At 40.3% G+C, this 16,140-nt stretch overlaps 1 protein-coding gene across 1 annotated transcript; it reads right to left on the minus strand.

The window, feature by feature from the left end:
- Positions 1 to 9,571: 9,571 nt before the first annotated feature.
- Positions 9,572 to 16,129, minus strand: LOC125308388 (2-oxoisovalerate dehydrogenase subunit alpha, mitochondrial-like). Its single transcript, XM_048264858.1, has 8 exons — positions 15,936 to 16,129; positions 13,732 to 13,908; positions 13,360 to 13,446; positions 12,286 to 12,394; positions 11,872 to 12,033; positions 11,457 to 11,663; positions 11,195 to 11,336; positions 9,572 to 10,881 (listed from the first exon to the last, which is right to left on the minus strand). The coding sequence occupies exons 1-8, from the start codon at positions 16,044 to 16,046 to the stop codon at positions 10,539 to 10,541; spliced, it is 1,338 nt and encodes a 445-aa protein (XP_048120815.1). The 5' UTR covers positions 16,047 to 16,129; the 3' UTR covers positions 9,572 to 10,538.
- Positions 16,130 to 16,140: the final 11 nt, after the last annotated feature.

Raw genomic sequence — 16,140 nt, forward strand, 5'->3', positions numbered from 1 at the left:
TAACCTACAATTTAGTTTTTTTACACAATGCAAATGACAAAAAGATTACAGTATTAAATCAGAAACAAATCTGAATGCTATTTCATATTAAACAGACAACACCTTTTTTCACAACAAAATACTTTGAATTTCGGCTGGAATAAAGATGGATTGAAAGTAATCTCTCTCAGAGCCTGTTGAGTGAAAAATTGAGACAAATTGCAGCCTTATCAGATATGCTCCTTTCCCCTACCAGTTCCTATTCACACCTGGGACAAGGGCGAAAAACACTTATCCAAGGGTCGCATAACTCCAAATAATCTTCATGACTACAATTAGCATGTTGCATTAAGCGATTACCCCCCTTGCCTGTGCAGAAGTGGACGGACAGTGTAATTTGGGTGTCTGCAGCCCTATAAATCAGCTCCAACTGTCCCATCAGGGCAAGAACAGACAGCGGCCTGGACTTCAAAGCCTTAGGATGGAGGAACACAAATATTTTACAATTATCACCTATGATCGCTCTTGGCGCAGGTTCTCTTTAGCCCCTGCATTCTGCCCAAACCACCCCTTTTCCCCGGTTCCCACCTCCCTACCCTCTGTGGCCCATTTTAAACTGAGCATTTTGTTACAAGTGAATGCATGATATAATCCTAACTCAGTAGAATCTAATTCATCAAACTAGTCTCGTAATAGATTTGTGTTCATCACATGCCTCATGTGTATTCACACACGTGCACAGACTGCACACACACACCATCTGATGTGTCCACACCATAGCCCCTGTACTGGGGACCTCATATTCCTAGTTTGTAATAGTAAATACTCACATGAGGGATGCTGCCAGTATGTATTAAGCTGAGCACTGTTTGTTTTTCTTTCCAAATGATAACAAAATGTTCCTGCTCTATCTGATCTGATAATTGACAATCTTAGCACCTCTCTGGAAATAATGAAGGCACAGCTGTAATGCCTCTTCTGTGCTTATCCTGCAGCCAGTGAAATCCCCCCTGCAGTGATCATATCAGCTGAGGGTGGCGGTGCCATAACCTCTCACTGAACGAGAGGTCATTTGAACACATTGCTTCCTTCCTGAACTCATTTTACTGCGGGGCCACTAAGCAGGCCATTAGGAGGGGACCTGTTTTTGGTTGTTCCCTGCAGAAAGTGTGTAGTGCTGATGGGCTTTGGAAGTGTTGTAAGATCCTACCACCCCTAACAGCCTCAGTAATTTCATAATCACTTGTTTCCTCCATTTATGGTCATTGTTAAATCAAAATGGCCCCACTTCACTGGGTGACTTCTAAGGGACTATAGGTCTCGATCCATGTCTTCCCTTTTCAGTAGAATAATGTGCAATTGAGCCAAGATTTCTATCTTTACCAGACCAATTGATCCAGAACTGTTTTCTCCAAAAATCAAGAATATCTCAGGTGATGGGAAAAATAAGGTCACCTGCAGAAATTAAAACTATTGTTTTTTTGTTTAAGAATCTAATATGTCTTTGGGGGGCATGGGTGCTTGTTTTAATAAATAGATACTACAAAAAAAGGTTTGGTGGAACCTAAATCCAAGCTTGAATTGGCATGTTAGGGCTGACACGTGTGTAGGGGATTTGGACACAGGTCTGAGAAGAAAGGCTTTGCTAGTCTCTTGATGTTGACAAACATCAATAGACTATACAGGCTACAGTATGTTCGGGCTGTAATTCAACAAATTCATAAAAATTTCCAAAAGATCTTATGTGCCAAATACAGTTTGCACTTTCATTGAAGGTAACTACCAAGTTCTACTTGTGGTTCCAACGTGGTGAGGGTTTTTGGATAGTATGTGCAAATGCATCACATGGAATTGCCATATGACTTTATTATACAGTTTACTTCGCATGTCCTGATTGACATGAGATGAGCAACACTTTCTGGACATAATGTGCTGTAATGGTTGTTTTGATATTTATACTTACTCAAATACAAATACTCAAGGTGTTTTCCACTCCAGTGGCAAAAGATGAAATGTTTCTTGTGGTGGCAGAATAACAACACTGTCCTTCCTTTTCTTGTTCTACAATTAGAGCATAATGTATGGGTTGGCTAAACACAGGCTCCTGAATTGTGTCATGGTGCCCCTCTCTATAATTTGAAATTAGTTGTAGAAGCCATAACCTTTGCATGCTAATCATAGGTTGGCTCAGTGAAGGCATATGGAGGGTCAGAAACTCAGAATTTTTTTCCCAAAGGAACATGTTACTCATACTCCCTTGTATCCCTTTTTCTACTGATACATTGTATGAACCATACATCCAATTCCTCCTTAACTGATGATGTCTATTTATGCCATTGCAGTGGAAATAGGACCATGGAAAGATATAGTGCAACCGGAAAGTTTTCAGACCCTTTCAAGTTTTCCACATACAGTAATTGTAGTGTACTGGTTGCACTGTATGCATCTAAGGTTATATCTATTCTGTTATCACTAAATTCCTGCCACTCTAATTTTAAAGTTTAAGTTTGATATGAGTCTTGTAATTTGTTATTAAACAATGAAATTCAACACTGTGTAACCTAAGGGTACCCTGGGAGGACTAGCACACAGATCATACTCTGTTGTGACCGTGACCTTAACTGTTCTCGACCCCAATTCTACCAACCGCCTTTGAGGTCCACACACTGGACAGGTTTCCCTGAAGGCCCAATCATGTGACTGACCCAGACTGTCCCAGTGGTTTGGGGCTGACCACATAATTACCTGTAGTAAAAAGTTTATCGGTTGGACATAAGAGGAGAGGGCAAAGGGGGACCAAGCAGGGGGAGTTAGGTACCAGCTAATTGCAGGCTTGATTACAGAAGGCCCAAGCGTGGGAACTGATTATATTCTCCCATACCTTTCTCTGTTCTGACACAGAGGGGTGGCGAGCAATGAGTATGTGTTGCACAGACTATCATTAAAAAGGATGATATGATGCATGAATAGGTTTATGAAAAAGCTTGAGATTTTTTAGCGATTTTCACTTTTTTGTAGCTGAACAACTCATTCATGATACCCAAACAAAAAATGTCACAACAATTCACAAGCTAGTGGTGTCAAATAAAAGAAGAAAAAACTGAAAAGAAAACTTTTTTTACTGAACTTGCAAATGCACATTTCTACACCTCATACTAACCAGCCCAGAAGGTGATTTACAGCAGTGAAGGCTTTGAGTGTGAGGTCAGAGGTTGAGAACCTGTCCTCCAGGGAGCACTTCACCTGAACTGCTCGGCAAAAGTGACCTCCACTTCCTAGAGCAGGAGAGCTGGTCACTCAAATTAAACCTATACAAGTGCATCTAACGTTGGCTCCTTAGTGTCTTTCTGCTGCCACATTCTCACATAACTTGCCCATAACACAGAACTTGTTGGGGTCTAGATAACATATTTTGAAGTATCCTTATGTGCAGGTGGATTTAGCTCTTTTTTGGCATACCGATATCTGCTGTTTGGTGTATGCTTGGAAAACAACAGCGAAATTATTAATCTAAACATATTTATTGTGCAATTACTGAAATAACTTTATTGATTCTGAGGCCTTCCATGTTAAACCGTTTCTGCTTACTTCCCTTTCAACCACTTTTAAATGAATAACTTGGGAGACTCCCTCAATCAACTCTAGAGCAGTGGGTTGGTCCACAGCACCAGCAATCGGAAGCGATCCATTTCCCCACTGACGGTACACTTTCTGCTGCACTGTAATTACGACACAGTGCATTACAGTAGATGTGTGGCAGCAAACATCCTTGATTAATTTGTAACGGAAATGTTTTTTTTTTTTCGCACTTCAAGCCATTCTTCCCCGCCTCTGTGCTGACTAACTCGGGTTTGTGTGCATATACGGCCTTCTTCAGAGAGCCACTGATTTATGACTGGGTTTGGCAGATTTATTGTTTTGCACAGAATGCTTCAAGTGTGTAGTTAGGAGTATCCTTGCCCTAGTCTCTGACAGATGACAAGACACTAGCAATTATCAGTCGCCATGAATAAATCAAGGCCAGGCTCGGGCAACCATTGACAACCTTGGAAGAAATAACAATTTTCTAAGCCAGGACTTTAAAACTCATGAAATTTGAAACCACCTTTCATTCAAACCAGGGTAATAAGTAGTTTTCCTCTGCATTTTTTTCATGCCTGTTTTTGTTGTAAATGCATGTTCTCAGTAAGGCCGTGAAGGATAATGAGCACCCATAGGAACACGTAAACAAGACATTACATTTGCTAACATTACAATATATCTGCAGTTCTAATAGAAAAGGCCATTTTCAAAGTCTAGGTCAATACTGATTTCATATTGTCCTTTATTCAAAAAAGACGCAGTGGCTTTTTACAATGAGCCACACTTTGAACTTAAAATAAATTTGCATAATCGATCATTGCATAATGGACAACAGAGAACATGATGTCTGTTTGAAAGAAATGCTGCTGACGTATTTGTGTAGCCTAGAAATCTAGACGCGCCCCTAGCGGCAGCAAATTACATTTGCTGCCAGGGCTAGTCTAGCAACTCTCCTCCGTTGGCTTGTGAGCTCCAGAAATCGAAACTCAATCAGGCCAATAAAATCGTGTATAGAGTCGTTAGGTGGGCTTAACATAATGATTGATGGCAGAGTTGCAACGGTTTGGCTTGAATTCCCATTAAGATGGATGTTGCTGTTGGCGAACAGTGTGACACGAGTTAAGCTTTTATTAAGTTGGCAAACGTTTGAACTAGCCAACTAGCTCCGCTGGTGGGAAACGCATGGGACTCATAGCGCTGCCGCTGTCCTATTGCGTGCAGAGGGAATTTGAAAGACAACTGATTATCCCGCCCCTCGGACTGAGCACTGCGAATGGTGAGTGCCCAGACCCTATATTTTAATGTGGGTCTGGCTCGTCAGGCTAGTATTTGTGGGTAACCACATTGATTCATTGGGTCCAGCGAAATATGGACGTAAAAAGGGTGTAAAACTTGTGCAGTACCTTTTAGAAATAGTGGCTGACATTGTGCCACATTAGGGGGTTCCCAAAATCTTGTGAAAAGTCAAAGGCAGTGAAAAGAGTGAGCGTAATGGAAATCAAGCCGACAGCCAGGTTGTCTGGAACCTGCTGGCCCTTCCATCCATGAAGTCGTTAAAAAAAGAAGCTTGCAGGGCTGTGTCTGCACATGTCTCCTCTCTCTGGTCTCCGTATCTGCCCTTGTAAGTTGGCAAGGCCCTCCACATGGGGCATGGAAGGTGCTGGGGATGATGTCATTTCTTGGCATTCACCTTTTAGAAAGGAAGTCAAACCTTTAAGAAGAGTTTGCCCCCTTCCGTCCTACGACACAAACACCACACACATACAAGCACACAGCTCTTTGAGACAGTGACTCAGAGTTAAGAGCCTGTTTGTTCATTGCTCGTCTATGGAAAGAGAGAGTTTGCAGGGGAATGGAGGGATGAGTCACTCTCAGATCCACTGGGGAGGAGATTACTCTCACTCTGGCACTTTGTAAACAACTTCATAACTGTTCAATGCTGGTGTAAAAGTAATCCAATTCCAATGCTGGAAATAAATGTGTAAAAGTGTTTTGAATGTTTTTTTTTTTTTTAAATATATGGTCAAATATTGTATGAATATAAAAAGAGCCCAATTTTCTTACGTCATTTAAAGGTGCAGTCAGCGATTGTGGATGATGTTGCATTGTTTATGTCTGAATTTCATATCAGATGCTTTTGTCCAATACAACATACATTATATTTCAGGGCTCTACACTAAAAAAAAATTCCAGGAGCACTTGTGCGCCCAAGTTAAAAAATTTAGGAGCACAGACACAAATTTGGGCGCACATCAGTTCTGTACTTAACTTACACATAATCTAACATTACACTGTAGCTAACAGTTAAACATGCCAGTGCACCAACTGCAAAGATTCAGAATGACTGACGACATTTAGGCTACAGGAAACAGGATTTTAAAGATCAGTGCCTACTTTATTTTCAGTCTGTTCTATTTTCCTACATTTTGTTAATTTAGCTAATCCAAATATGCCTATGGTGACCTATCTGACTGCATACTGAATACTACTACTAAAACAGTCCATTTGCTCTTCCACAAAACCCAACATAGTCTAATCAAGGATATATTTTTTATACTTTTATTTTTTATTTAAAATATCTGCATTGATGGGGGCAGTTAGGCAAACATTAGGCCTACTTTAGTCTTGCACTTCAGCTTCAGTGTAAACAAACAAGAATGCGTGGAAGCCTGGAGTTGTCAGTAGGGTTCTACCTTTGAATAAAATGGGAGTATTACGGGAGGCTACTTTTGTGCCTGTTCGCTAGCTATATTTTGCATATTGCAGCCAATACGTCAACTGGGCTAAAAGGCATGTTAGGTTACCTTTCCTTCTCTCACTGCATTCTCAGAATCTCATCCTGTTCCTCCTATATCCGATGAATTCGGTGGATAGAAGAACTAATTTCTTCAATCTTTGCATCTTGGCTGGATAGTCTAACTTTCCGCTTTTCTGTGCGCTCTTGGATTTGATAGAAGCGACTACTAGCGAGTCACAACGCGAAACTGCTAACGTTGATGGGAGGTGTAGTTTTTATGCTGCATTCGCTACGTGATTCTATGGTTTGCACCAGTAATGTTTCTCGATGTTGCGGTGTATTTTGTAGAAAAACATTGACATGGTTAGAAGTCATTCGCACCAGTGCGCCTAAATATGTTTTTGCACTCGCACGCCATCATTTTTACTCGCATGTACGAGTTAAATGGGCGCACTGTAGAGCCCTGTATTTTAACCAAGGACCAAACAAAACACAACAGAGAGGTAGCTCCCCTTTCCCTTCAGTATTCCCAGAGAAACTGTACACAGTGTTTCATTTTTTGTTTCGGGGACAGACTGCCCCCACTTTGTTTGTTTCCAGTTTTCGGTGCCTGGGCTGCCTACAGAAAATGTTTTTGATTTACAGTGTACTCGCTGAATGTAACAAAAAAAATGCTATTGGTTTGAAAGCATGTACGTGCTAACCACACCTTTAACAGTTGCCTCCAATTGTGGGAAATAATTAGTCATGATGATGTCAGGACCATTTTTATTGCTTGGTAAGTATGTAGCCACATGTGTAAACAGTAGGCCTAGTGGTTTTGCAAGGTGCAACCATGCACATACATTTACACACTCACATAAACACATTCCCAACTCTAATATGCACACAATACTTTCACACATGCAACATTTATTTCTAAAAATGAACTGAATCAGCTTGTTTAAAATATTCTATCATAGAATGTAATGGTACTAACTAGGGTTCACTAATTAAAAACAGTCCAGATTTCGAAGTAAATGTGGACATACTGAGGATACAGTACACATTGTCCTTACCACTAGTGGCTGGAAGGCCTACAATATTTCCTAAACGCCTTAGCCAGCTGACTAACAAAAATGTGAGCCAGGTTTTGCTTTGACAATGTAGATCATCTTCAAAGACCAAAGATGCAGACATTGGAAAGCATGTCAAAACAATGTCTAAAACAAAGTCTGACCGCTCATTTGGGTGACACGTGTTGACAGCAGAGCCAGGCTGAGATGGTGGTGAGTTAAGAGTGGGGCGGTGTGTGACATTTGTGATGGCTCCATCTCCATGGAGACAAAAAAAGACTTCAGGTGAGACAGCAAGGTGACGCATTACCTGTATGACTGGAATTCTAAAACATTTTCCATAGTTAAAAAGTATATTCAGTTTATGATGTACGCATTCCATGTTGTGTGTGCTGTAAAAAAGTCTATGGAAGCTGAAAACAGTCATATAGTCATGTCTATTATGGACTCTGTGTGTAGAGATCAAATGCTTTGATTGGGCCCTTTTCAATGTAAATGAATGCATTCCAGGCAGGTGAAATATGTGTTAATGGCGCCACCAGAACCAGATAGAGAGATAAAACTGCAGTCAGAATAACAGAAAAGTGTAAATAAAAAGGTGAAACCTGCTAACCAGTCTCTTGAGGGGAGGACTTTGCTCAAGGCCAGATATAGCTCTCTACAAGTATTACAGAGCCTCTACTCTGACATTAGTCATGCCAGTGCACTACAATTAAAAGCTGCAAACATTTCACTCAGGCAATAATATTACTTGAAGTCCAATCACTGATTTACGGCGTGGGTGACACCAAGGCAAAAGTCAGTGTTGGCCAAGAGCTGGGATGAAATGCTCTGTCCTCTAGTTAATGTGGCCCAGGAATGTGGGCTTGGATTTTGTGACCTCCTTCCCATGCATGTGAGACAACGTTTGTGACCCTCCACTGTAATAGGGCATAACATGAGAGGGCATAACATATCATCACAAGATGATATACAGAGTCTAAATGATCAGGAAAAGCATAGCAAACAGGGTTCAGAGGGACTGCTGTGACATATGAAATATACGGGACTTTAAGTAGAGGTTCCCCACTCCTAACCAGTCCTTTCTAGATTACAGGGGGAAAGCTACTTGAAAATTTATGCAAATATTGTTAATAGTAATTTTTGTATGAGTACAAGTATAATGTTTTGATCCATTTTTGTTAGCTATTATATATTATTATAACATTCTTTATTGATCATAATTATCAGACAAAATATTAACCCTCACTAGATGCAAGCCACTGCTCATCATCTTTAAGGATCGATCTAAGAGTTATTAGAGGTTTGGACACTTGATAATCCCATTCCTAATATTTCCCCCCTTTCAAAGGAAAAACTAAAAACACCTTTAAAATGCAAGCACAACCTCAACATTACAAGTTGTCCAGAGCACTTTGAAGTTGCATACCTGTGTGACACATGCTGTAATTACACTCACTAGTCATTATGTCCCTACAAACTAAACACTTACACTATGGTCAAGGTTAGGGGTCGAGTCCAGGTTCCCATAGGCACTTTTACCATGGAAGGAGAGGAAGGCTAGTTCTCAAAGTAGCACATTCTGTTGTGTAGAGCGGATTTGTATTTAAAGGGAGTCATAGTTAAAATGATGTTTGTTTTTTTGGTTACTTTTATAATGTGGCCAACATAAAGGTCACACTATGAAAGAAAATAAGATCAGAACCGCTGAGTTATAGGTATATGATTATGCGCCGAGTGAAAAGACTATACAATTGGCCAAACAAAAAAAGAAAACATACAACATATCTGGATGATAAAAAGTGAAATAATAATAAGTTTGGTATTTTTACAATTACACACATCTACAAGCAACTTACAGAAATTCCATTTAGTCCATTTGTCATGTGAGCATTCATCTAGGCTCAGTTTGTGTGGTATCATAAAACCAGTGTTTGCTGCGCTCTAGTGGTCAAAATAGAACCTAATCCAGAAACAAACTCAAAACCTCAAAAATGTAGACTACTAGATAGTGAAGGGTTAGGGTTATACCACAAGTACACAAAACTGTTTTCTATCCAGTGTATGGACATTTGACTGAATAAGCTTAGAACATTTTTGGATGTACAGTATTGTAGATCTGTTTGGCTGATATTTGTTTGGTTGCAAAATATCAGCAAGTAAATATTAATGTTTTCATCAGTGTCTCAACAACGGACAACAGTCTCACAAACAAAAGTATTTTAGAATGTCATTTATTCCGAAAAGTCACAGCTACTGTTAATCCCCATCCCTATATGTAGTGGTTTTAAATACTGTTTTGACCTCAAACCAAAATGCACCAAGATTACAAATATGTCTTGCCAATGGCCTGTTACTTTGTTCAAGCTAAAGTTACAAAGTTAGAGTTGATTTTCTATCACTTCACAAACAAAGAATTTAATAGAATATAAACAATGCTGATATGTGATTGGCATTGCAAAAATTTCAATTTGGAAAAAAAATAACAATCCAAAAATTCTTACTGAATTTTTCAGTAAGAATGTTTTTTTTTTCTTAGCTCAGAAGGCCAAAGACTAAATAATGTGTCTATAGAAAGTTGAACAGGAAATGAAACCCCATTAATAAAAACAAAAAACTCAGTGTTACTTTAAAAACTTGTCAGACTGGTTGAAGAATGAGGAAAAAGCAGGATAAATGTGACACTGCAAAAAAGAAAGACAAAGCTTTTGCTGTCTACAAAGTTGTCAAATGAGACCTTGGAGTTGTGTTTCCGAAACACCTCATAAACAACCAAGAGTAGAATAAATAACTAATATAAAAGATATGAGGACCACAGCATTTATGTAACAGTTAAATGCTTCACTATGCCAACATCTCCTTTCCACTTGTGGCTACTGGCTGCGTAGAATGTAAAACAAAGAGATACACAAGGTACACAAGGACAACACAAACACACAAGCGACAACCAAGTTTCTATTTGTGATGAGCAGTCATTCCAGATTTGAAAAGCTGCAATGCATTTCAAGGCACTAAAATACAATATTTTTGAGGCCCCTGGTGGAGAACGTGAACCCCATCCCATTCTCAACCATCTGGTCCAGCATTTCTCATGATGCTATAACCCACACCCACACACATATTTAATCACTACAATTTTTCAACCAACATACCTGTCCTAATATTCCAAACTTAGTCCAGCTATTTTATTTCTCATAAAGGTCAATTGGGTAATGCTCTTTGTACTGCTGAATATGCCTCCACATAGCATCCTTCTGCTTCTCCAAGTTGGGAGTCATTTCCTGATACACGTCTGAGAAGAGCAGGTCAACTTTGGGCTTCAGCCGCCTCTCAGCCTTCTCAAAAGCTTCCATGACCAGCTTGCGAGACTGTTTCCTCCAGGTTCGCTCTTCTTCCTCACCCCACCAGTTGCGTGCGTTCATGTAGTGTCGCAGGCGTGAGATGGGGTTGTCTTGCTTGTCCCAGTAGTTCACTTCTTCCATTGAGCGGTATGCAGAGCTGTCATCACTAGTGCTATGGTGACCAATCCTGAAAGGAGAGAAGAGGAGGAGATGCTTAAGCAGAGTCACTTTATCTTCTAAATCATCTATCTGCCATGTATTTGTCAAGCAAAGTGGTTACTGAATCCTTATACCACCATCCTGCCAAAAAGCACCATGTTTTGGTGGGTTGAGTGGTCAACAAATTAACCAGGAAATATCCTCTTATGGCCTCTGTCACTTCTTTGTTTAGGTTAAAAAATTTAAGAAGTGTAACTGTAATGGAAACCCTGGTGGTAAAGTAGTTCAAAATAATGTCAAAGAACACAATTCTTGAGGGGAAAAAACAGAGCATCACGTACCTATATGTCATAGCCTCTATAAGGAAGGGCTGGTTCTCAGCAACGGCCCTGCGACGAGCCTCCTTTGTTGCATTGTAAACTGCAAAGACATCATTGCCGTCTACACGGATGGACATCATCCCATAGCCAGAGCCACGAGCAGCTAGGAGGTGTAGGAGAAAAAGAGTGGAAAGTTCAACTCTACTTTAATGCTTCACAACAAAAGGCCAAATCACTGCCTTACAAAAGGAATATGTATACAACTGTTGGTTGAGGAACTCACCAATGCCATCACCCCTGTACTGCTCATTGGTAGGTGTAGAGATGGCATATCCGTTGTTACGGCAGAAGAAAATGAGCGGACACTCCAGTGTGGCCGAGAAGTTGAACCCAGCATGGGCATCACCCTCACTTGCTGCCCCCTCTCCGAAATAGCAAATGACTGCGCGGTTATCGTTCTCCCTCTTCAAGGCATAGGCGGCCCCAGCAGCTAGAACAGAGAAGCATGTGAATCAAACAACACTGCTTGTCTCCTCATACACACTTACACAACACATATACAATTTTACTGTGGCAACTGATAGCTCTGCTACATTTGTACAACATATTTACACTTTATACACAAATGTTGTCATAGCCTTTCGTAATGAGTTGTTTTCTGTTAAGCTGCATAGAGTTTGACAGAGTGGGATGCTTACCTTGTGGAATCTGAGTTGCCAGCGGAGAAGAGATTGTGACAAAGTTCAGGTCTTTGCTACCATAGTGGACTGGCATCTGCCTGCCTTTCCCGAGGTCATCAGCATTTGCATAACATTGTGCCATGAACAGGTCCAATGGGAAGCCACGGTACATGAGGACACCTAAAATAAAACAGAAATCAGAATCATATATGCGATTTCACCGAACATTCATTTCACTATTACATCGCCAATACAAACACAAACCCAGTTTGAAATCAATCAAAATCTTTGATGCAAAAGCAAACTGTTCTGAGAATGCAGAACTATTCTTTTTAATAATGTGTTAAGTGTACAACCTCCCTACACAAGACATTTCAAAATAGCTTAATTTTTGTTTTGGTATAGGGAACACTATCCAAATGAACTTCTCACCAACTTCACGATACTGGCCAAAGACAAGATCATTGGGATCCAATGCTGCAGCACTTCCAATATGTGTTCCCTCCTCACCATAGTTAGTCGAGTAGAATGAGATACGACCCTACAACAAAAAGCTGCCATTAACATGTCTCAGTACGCGGATAGAACATGACCTGACCAACACCCTTTGTGCATGAAAAAGTACATGTTCCACATACAGTAGAGTAGAGCAGGCATATTGAGATTGAGAAGGAAGTTGACAAATTTCAAGAGGTCTGAAGTTATTTTCAAATCTGAGGCAAGGGCAAAATTGGGGCAGCCGTAGCCTACTGGTTAGCGCTTCAGACTTGTAACCGGAGGGTTGCCAGTTCGAACCCCAAGCAGTAGGAACGGCTGAACTGCCCTTGAGCAAGGCACCTAACCCCTCACTGCTCCCCAAGCGCCGCTGTTGTAGCAGGCAGCTTACTGCGCCGGGCTTAGTGTGTGCTTCACCTCACTGTGTGCTGAGTGTGTTTCACTAATTCACGGATTAGGATAAATGCAGAGACCAAATTTCCCTCACAGGATCAAGAGTATATACTTGCTTATACTTAAATAATTCCATTTTAGGACACATTGTTTAGGTCTACTTTAGTTTACTGATTGCATAAGCACGTCTCAGCAAGAATAGTCATAATTGTTCAGTGATTGATCATGGCATTTTATTATTTTACCATTTCAATCAAATTAAGTCAGTTGATCACACCATAGCCTTCAACCTATTCTTTTCAATAGCCAGCATAACATTTGGGTGTTTACTTGTCTCCCAGTTTATAGTCGTTTATGTTAGCATGAGACTAGGTTGTTGCAATTCCATTAACAGTTGTATTAAATGTAACAAAGTTTTCCCCCGCTGTCTATATGCACATTATGTGGCCAGAGTGCACACAGGTTAAGTCAAGCTAAAATCAGTCTACCTGCCTGTCCATTATGCTGTTGGAAAAAGTTTTTACAAATCAAACTAACCCTTGAACAGTTAACCCTGCACCTAAGCTAGTAGTTGTACATGTTCCACTGAAAGTGACAGTTGGCTACATTGGGACTCACTTGTCTCTGAGATTCATATAGGATGCGATCCATGGTGTTCAGTAATGTCATCTTCTGATAGAAATTCAAGACCTGCTCTTTAGTCAGCTGAAATTTGAAGTAAAAAATGTCAGTCAATAAAACACCAGCATGACAAGAAAGTCAGTGTAGATCAAATACTGGAATAGTACATTATTCCTTAATGTATCCCCTCCCCAAATTCTAGAATAGTACATTATTCCTTAATGTATCCCCTGTATCCCAAATATTGTCTTTTACTTAAAAAGATAACCAAGCCAATGTACATTATGCTGCTGCATATTTGAATCTGAGGATATTTTATGATAGACCACAAAAACACTAAGGAGGACTGAGCTCTAGATGTTTTCCAACCTGTGGATCCTCTGAGGGGTTGATGATCTGTCCCTGTCTGTCCATCACTCTGTACACAGGAATCCCCGAGATTACATTGGGCTTGATGAACTCCAGCTGATCGACAAATTCAGCAGATGCTCCAGGAAACTGTGGCTTTTCCGCTGAGGAGTCAAAGGGTTGCTGCCGGTGAACTCCCTGCAACATTGACCGTCATTATTAAAGAAGCAGTAAGGTGTGTTGGTCTAAAACTAACAAGCTAACTACATGAAAGCCATGCCAGACCTTGCAAGCGCCAGGGAAAAAGGTGAACTTAATGCAAAGTGTCCCTTAGTTTGCTGTCATCTTGTACACATGTCCTAGATGGAATTTGACCTTGACTTTGACTGCGTGGCACCTGCAAGTACCTAATACGGTCACTCACTGTTGGTGAGTAACCTAAATAATGTTTAAAGGAACCGTATGTAAGATTGTGGCTAAAACTGGTACTGCAATCACTTTCAAATTACTGTAGAGCGGTGTATCCCCTCCCCCTCCCCCCTGGAGCTGGCAACCCGCATGTCAAAACACTACTGATTTCATGATTAGTAGATAGGTGGAGGGTGGCGCATCAGGCCAAAACACAACATGACGACATCAACATCAGTGATATAAGTATTTCAAATGAACATGATTTCTTAATATCTAGTGACATATCAGGGCCATTTTATGATTAATTGAAATACATTTCTTACATAAGGTTCCTTTAAATGTGTAACATAGGCCTACATGGTAGTGATCACTTTCACATTGTCAGCATACCAATTGCACACTTCCCTAAACTAGCATCAGTGACAGTGTGTTAACTTTCAAAGTTGTGTGCATTGAAAGAAAACTTGGTTACACTTTACTTGACAGTATCGACATAAGAGTGACATGACACTGTCATGAATGTGTCATAAACAAGTCATAAACGTTTATGACATAACGCTTCTGTTATTAAGTGACATTCGGTTTTTGTCATAAAAAAATTAGGGTTAGGATTGGGTTAGGGTTAGGGTTCATGTGTCATGACAGTGTCTTGTGTTAATGACAGTGTCATGTTATTCTTATGCCGATACTGTCCAGTAAAGTGTTACCAAAAACGTACATCTACTTCAATTCATGAATAATGGGAGTGAAAAGAAAGGTTTATGTGTTTGTTGATTATATTGGTCTGGTCACATCACACACTTAATTGCCTGAAGAGCCAAACTAACCAAATAACTTCAAAATAACCAAGCACTGTTTAAATATTTAATTTAATTGACTTTACACATAATTGCCATATCGATATTCAACACAACACATATTTGAAACAGATACAATAACAGTAGAAGGGAACCGCTGTAAAAGCTACAATCCAAAAGGTTGTTGCCATTTGAGCTTAACACCCAATGAAATTACATCCCCCCCACCCCTTCCGTCCTACTCAAGGAACATGTTGATTGGCTAGACATACAGTAGTGTATGGTGTATATTAGAGAAAACAAAAAGTAGACTGAACCACAAAACTACTTGGTCAGAACTAAGCTATTAGCATACATTTTCAAGCCAACCATCTCTGGTGTGGTTTCGACAAACAAAAACGGATTTTACCGTAGACTGTACTGAAATAGGTTAATGGTGTAAAGTCAGTGCGCTTCTGTGGGTCTGTTTGTGCGCAGTTTTCATTTCGGAGACTGAGTGGCAAGCACCGTCTCCAAATATACTATGGAAATGAGACTTATTTTGTCTGACTGTCACAAAGCACAGACCCCATTCACTTCATAATAACACAGTCTATTGAGGGTCATCATGCTAGAAGTTGTTGTGCCTAGGTCATCTACCGGTAATTCATGCTTAAAAATAGATTATTTGCTATTCGTAAAGACATGGGTTCACTAATTTAAACTAGCATCAAGTAAAACCAACAATCTCATTAAATCTAGCATCTTCTTCTGGTTTGACTGCATTCCTTCTGCACTGAACATTTAATGTTATTTTAAGCCTATTGACTAGCTTGCAAATGTAACCTGTTGCAACCTGTTGTAAACGGAAACAAAATGGAAAAACTAGTCAATTAGCCTAGTTGGGTTTATCCAATCTCAGAACGAGCGTACGTTTCCTCGAACCTCACCATATTTCATTGAACAGGAACAACTCCGATATTCTGCTCCTAAATTGTAGGCCTACATTGTTACCTGCCATGATGAAATTAAACTTACATTTACGCGGAACTCCCGTAGCTGGAGGAATCGCGGTGTTTTCATCGTTGGATTCTGCCGAGTGGCATAGCATCCCATTCTGAATAGTCTCACTCCTCTGACTGCTGTCATCTGTCCTCCTAAAGTGCTGGGGCCGTCGGGTTCCAACGCTAGGCCTGCCTTTCTCAAACTATGGGCCGTGGAGACTGCTGGTCCGCGGAGCCGA

Source organism: Alosa alosa, chromosome 15 (assembly GCF_017589495.1).
Source record: "Alosa alosa isolate M-15738 ecotype Scorff River chromosome 15, AALO_Geno_1.1, whole genome shotgun sequence".
NCBI lineage: Eukaryota > Metazoa > Chordata > Actinopteri > Clupeiformes > Clupeidae > Alosa > Alosa alosa.

Coding starts and splice junctions, on each gene's coding strand:
- LOC125308388 (XM_048264858.1), bottom strand. CDS start 16,046: ATGACAGCAGTCAGAGGAGTGAGACTATTCAGAATGGGATGCTATGCC. Junction 12,034..12,285: donor TGGCCAGTATCGTGAAGTTG/GTGAGAAGTTCA, acceptor GTTTTATTTTAG/GTGTCCTCATGTACCGTGGC. Junction 11,664..11,871: donor GGCAACTCAGATTCCACAAG/GTAAGCATCCCA, acceptor TCTCTGTTCTAG/CTGCTGGGGCCGCCTATGCC.